The sequence below is a fragment of the Nansenia antarctica genome, assembly GCF_963989245.1.
Source record: "Nansenia antarctica genome assembly, chromosome: 7".
Classification (NCBI taxonomy): domain Eukaryota; kingdom Metazoa; phylum Chordata; class Actinopteri; order Argentiniformes; family Microstomatidae; genus Nansenia; species Nansenia antarctica.
This window is the reverse complement of record NC_137677.1, coordinates 52,925,345-52,930,254: the sequence shown is the minus strand read 5'-3', so window position 1 is coordinate 52,930,254 and position 4,910 is coordinate 52,925,345. Positions and strand designations below refer to the sequence as shown.

Sequence of the window (4,910 nt, the reverse complement as noted above, 5' to 3'; positions counted from 1 at the left end):
TTCTCTGATCAATGTAATTAAGGCTACTCTATGATGTCACTCAAAAACAGAAGTTAACATTTCTCTAAAAACAGCTAAATGATTTATTGTTTGCATTCAAAACCTACAGCCTACAATGATAACTCATATTGTTACTGGAGCGATGTACATAAAATGCTATTGAACACTGACCCCTACTGATACAAAAAGGGTTTTACAACCATTTACAGGCATACAAGAATTTCGTTTTTACCATATCGTTTAGCAATTACAATATCCTTCCCAAGTTTTCTAACAGAAATGTAAGATACTGTGTGTTTATTTTACAAGACTTTGACTAGAATCGGAACAATAGCTGATAGCAGCTCTCTGCACTGTAAATAGTGTCTCAAACAGTATTCAAAGTAGAGATTCTCAATTCTTTCAGATTGGGTTTACCATTTAGAAAGTACAACATGTTAAACATACTCCCTCAATTTTAGGGCTCCAAAAGTAAAAAATAAAAATCATAAAATGTCCAAATAAAGTACTCATATTTAGTATTTGGTAGACAATCAACACTGATATACTGGTGTATTCTCTGGTGATGTTTTACACCTTTGTTTTCAAATCTGCAATGCAGATTGATGGCACTACTGTAGTTACTATTACAGTTAAGTGTGTCATTATGAAATGCATGGAAGATTGAACTTTTCATTTGATGCTAGTGGCTACTGTTTTTGCATTCTAAGCTTTGAGAGTTTAAGTGCATTTCGCATAAGAAATATGCTGATTTGGCAAATGTATAGGCGAACGTGCTCTGAAAAGTGTAATACTGTTTAAATAAATATACTCAAGCAATCAAGAAAGATTTTCAATGTAAATCAAATGAATCCAGAACATGTACTCAATAGATGTGTGTGTCTTGTGTCGAGAGTTAACTGTTTTGCAAAAAGGTGCCCGACATTTGCATTTTGTCTGAAAGCTATGAGAAATCTGTTTGACAATTTATATTTTAAAAAATGTTTTACTGTTGTGCACATGTATGTTATTGTGGTGGGCATGTGAACTGCAGTTGGAATGGTTTATATTTCTTACAATTAAATAAAAGTTACAAAGTTACAGTTAGTGTATCAACTAGTTGTCTAACCCTAACCCAAAACTCATTGAAGACAAAAAGAAAGATCACAGCTAGTTCTGACAATAACGAAAAGAGAGCTGCATCTGCTGCATCAATCCATTCTGACTTCAGTATTCTTTCTGCACAAGCAGACAACATGTTACTACCCAGGTTTAAGGTTTAAACAAGTACAGTCAAACTTCATTAGTGTCTTCTCACATATAGAGCCTTTAAAGTCGTAGCCTCCAGGTCTGGTGTATGTGTTGTCGGGCTCTGAGCCTGCCCTGGGGTGGCAGAGGATGACAGATGATGTCCGTGCGCTGGTCTGATTCGCTGTCCTGTTTGGGACCTGATGTGTGTGATGCTAGCTGTGTCTGGCTGCTGCCTGGTGATCACTTGCAATGATTGTGTCTTGTTCATTCGGTGAACTCTGAGACTCAGGGCTGGCTGGTTGCTGGTCGTTTACGACCGGAGGAGCTTCTGTTTCAATGTTTGTCATCTGGTCTTTTTTCTCAGTCTTGTCCTTGTCCTCAGCCTTGTCCTCATCCTCAGCCTTGTCCTCGTTCTCAGCCTTGTCCTCAGCCTTGTCCTTGTCCTCAGCCTTGTCCTTGTCCTCAGCCTTGTCCTCAGCCTTGTCCTTGTCCTCAGCCTTGTCCTTGTCCTCAGCCTTGTCCTTGTCCTCAGCCATGTCCTCGTCTGCCTCTGGTACTGAAACATAGAACACAGAACAAGCAACACATACGAACATGAGAGGAAGATTAATAATGAGTATTGTGCGATACACTGAAATGAAATGTCAGTCAAAACAAACACTACTGAATAGTGGACTGGTTCACCATTTTGCATTAAAGATCTCTAATATCAAACAGAGAGTAACAGAGAAAATGAGGTTAATTGATGCCTCAATATCAAATTGGTATAGAAGGAAAGATTTAAAAAAGATTTGACCAACAAAACCTTTTATTGGGTCATTGGGATCCATCTCCTCCTTGGTACCGTGAGAGGTACCCGTGTTATCTTTGTCCCTTCCCTCATCACTTGTTGACTGGACAACAATGATTGTGTCTGGTTCATTCTGTGAATCCTGAGACTCAGGGCTGGCTGGTTGCTGGTCGTTTATGACTGGAGGAGCTTCTGTTTCAATGCTTGTCCTCTGGTCTTTTTTCTCAGCCTTGTCCTTGTCCTCAGCCTTGTCCTCAGCCATGTCCTTGTCCTCAGTCATTTCCTTGTCCTCAGTCTTGTCCTTGTCCTCAGTCTTGTCCATGTCCTCAGCCTTGTCCTCAGTCTTGTCCTTGTCCTCAGCCTTGTCCTCAGTCTTGTCCATGTCCTTGTCCTCAGTCTTGTCCATGTCCTTGTCCTCAGTCTTGTCCATGTCCTTGTCCTCAGTCTTGTCCATGTCCTTGTCCTCAGTCTTGTCCATGTCCTTGTCCTCAGCCTTGTCCTTGTCCTCAGCCTTGTCCTCGTCTGCCTCTGGTACTGAAACATAGAACACAGAACAAGCAACACAAACGAACATGAGAGGAAGATTAATAATGAGTATTGTGAGATACACTGACAGTCAGTCAAAACAAACACTACTGCATAGTGGACTGGTTCACCATTTTCCATTAAATATCTCTAATATCAAACAGAGAGTAACAGAGAAAATGAGGTTAATTGATGCCTCAATATCAAATTGATATTAGAAGTAAAATGGTCTCATTTAACTAAAGAAGATTGGACCAACAAAACCTTTTATTGGGTCATTGGGATCCATCTCCTCCTTGGTACCGTGAGAGGTACCAGGGCCATCTTTGTCCCTTCCCTTATCACTTGCTGACTGGACAACAATGATTGTGTCTGGTTCATTCGGTGAATCCTGAGACTCAGGGCTGGCTGGTTGCTGGTAGTTTACGACTGGAGGAGCTTCTGTTTCAATGCTTGTCATCTGGTCTTTTTTCTCAGTCTTGTCCTTGTCCTCAGCCTTGTCCTCAGCCTTGTCCTCAGCCTTGTCCTTGTCCTCAGCCATGTCCTCAGCCTTGTCCTCAGTCTTGTCGTCGGTCTTGTCCTTGTCCTCAGTCTTGTCCTTGTCCTCAGTCTTGTTTTTGTCCTCAGCCATGTCCTCGTCTGTCTCTGGTACTGAAACATAGAACACAGAACAAGCAACACAAACGAACATGAGAGGAAGATTAATAACGAGTATTGTGAGATACACTGACAGTCAGTCAAAACAAACACTACTGCATAGTGGATTGGTTCCCCATTTTGCATATAAGATCTCTACTATCAAACAGAGAGTAACAGAGAAAATAAGGTTAATTGATGCCTCAATATCAAATTGGTATAGAAATAAAATGGTCTTATTTAACTAAAAAAGATTGGACCAACAAAACCTTTTATTGGGTCATTGGGATCCATCTCGTCCTTGGTACTGTGATAGGAACCAGGGTCATCTTTGTCCCTTCCCTCATCACTTGCTGACTGGACAACAATGATTGTGTCTGGTTCATTCGGTGAATCCTGAGACTCAGGGCTGTCTGGTTGCTGGTAGTTTACGACTGGAGGAGCTTCTGTTTCAATGCTTGTCATCTGGTCTTTTTTCTCAGCCTTGTCCTTGTCCTCAGCCTTGTCCTTGTCCTCAGCCTTGTCCTCAGTCTTGTCCTCAGCCTTGTCCTCAGTCTTGTCCTCAGTCTTGTCCTCGTCCTCAGCCTTGTCCTCAGTCTTGTCCTCAGCCTTGTCCTTGTCCTCAGCCATGTCCTTGTCCTCAGCCTTGTCCTCAGCCTTGTCCTCAGCCTTGTCCTTGTCCTCAGCCATGTCCTCGTCTGTCTCTGGTACTGAAACATAGAACACAGAACAAGCAACACATACGAACATGAGAGGAAGATTAATAATGAGTACTGTGAGATACACTGACAGTCAGTCAAAACAAACACTACTGCATAGTGGACTGGTTCACCATTTTGCATTAAAGATCTCTACTATCAAACAGAGAGTAACAGAGAAAATAAGGTTAATTGATGCCTCAATATCAAATTGGTATAGAAGTAAAATGGTCTTATTTAACTAAAAAAGATTGGACCAACAAAACCTTGTATTGGGTTGTTGGGATCCATCTCCGCCTCGGTACGGTGATAGGAACCAGTGTCATCTTTGTCCCTTCCCTCATCACTTGCTGACTGGACAACAATGATTGTGTCTGGTTCATTCGGTGAATCCTGAGACTCAGGGCTGGCTGGTTGCTGGTCGTTTACGACTGGAGGAGCTTCTGTTTCAATGCTTGTCATCTGGTCTTTCTTCTCAGTCTTGTCCTTGTCCTCAGCCTTGTCCTTGTCCTCAGTCTTGTCCTTGTCCTCAGCCATGTCCTTGTCCTCAGCCTTGTCCTCAGTCTTGTCCTCGTCCTCAGTCTTGTCCTCAGCCTTGTCCTCGTCTGTCTCTGGTACTGAAACATAGAACACAGAACAAGCAACACATACGAACATGAGAGGAAGATTAATAATGAGTATTGTGAGATACACTGAAATGTCAGTCAAAACAAACACTACTGCATAGTGGACTGGTTCACCATTTTGCATTAAAGATCTCTACTATCAAACAGACAGTAGCAGAGAAAATGAGGTTAATTGATGCCTCCGTATCAAATGGGGATAGAAGTGAAATGGACTTATTTAACTAAAAAAGATTAGACAAAAAAAACCTTTTATTGGGTCATTGGGATCCATCTCCGCCTCTGTACCGTAATAAGAAACAGTGTCATCTTTGTCCCTTCCCTTATCACTTGCTGACTGGACAACAATGATTGTGTCTGGTTCATTCCGTGAATCCTGAGACTCAGGGCTGGCTGGTTGCTGGTCGT

The 4,910-nt window shown here is 41.9% G+C and overlaps 1 protein-coding gene across 1 annotated transcript; it reads right to left on the bottom strand.

The window, feature by feature from the left end:
* Window positions 1-530: 530 nt before the first annotated feature.
* Window positions 531-2,298, bottom strand: LOC308161816 (uncharacterized protein). The gene is made up of 2 exons (XM_080535895.1): window positions 2,036-2,298; window positions 531-1,786 (listed from the first exon to the last, which is right to left on the bottom strand). Exons 1-2 carry the CDS (start codon window positions 2,280-2,282, stop codon window positions 1,443-1,445), a joined length of 591 nt encoding a protein of 196 aa, XP_080392021.1. The 5' UTR covers window positions 2,283-2,298; the 3' UTR covers window positions 531-1,442.
* Window positions 2,299-4,910: the final 2,612 nt, after the last annotated feature.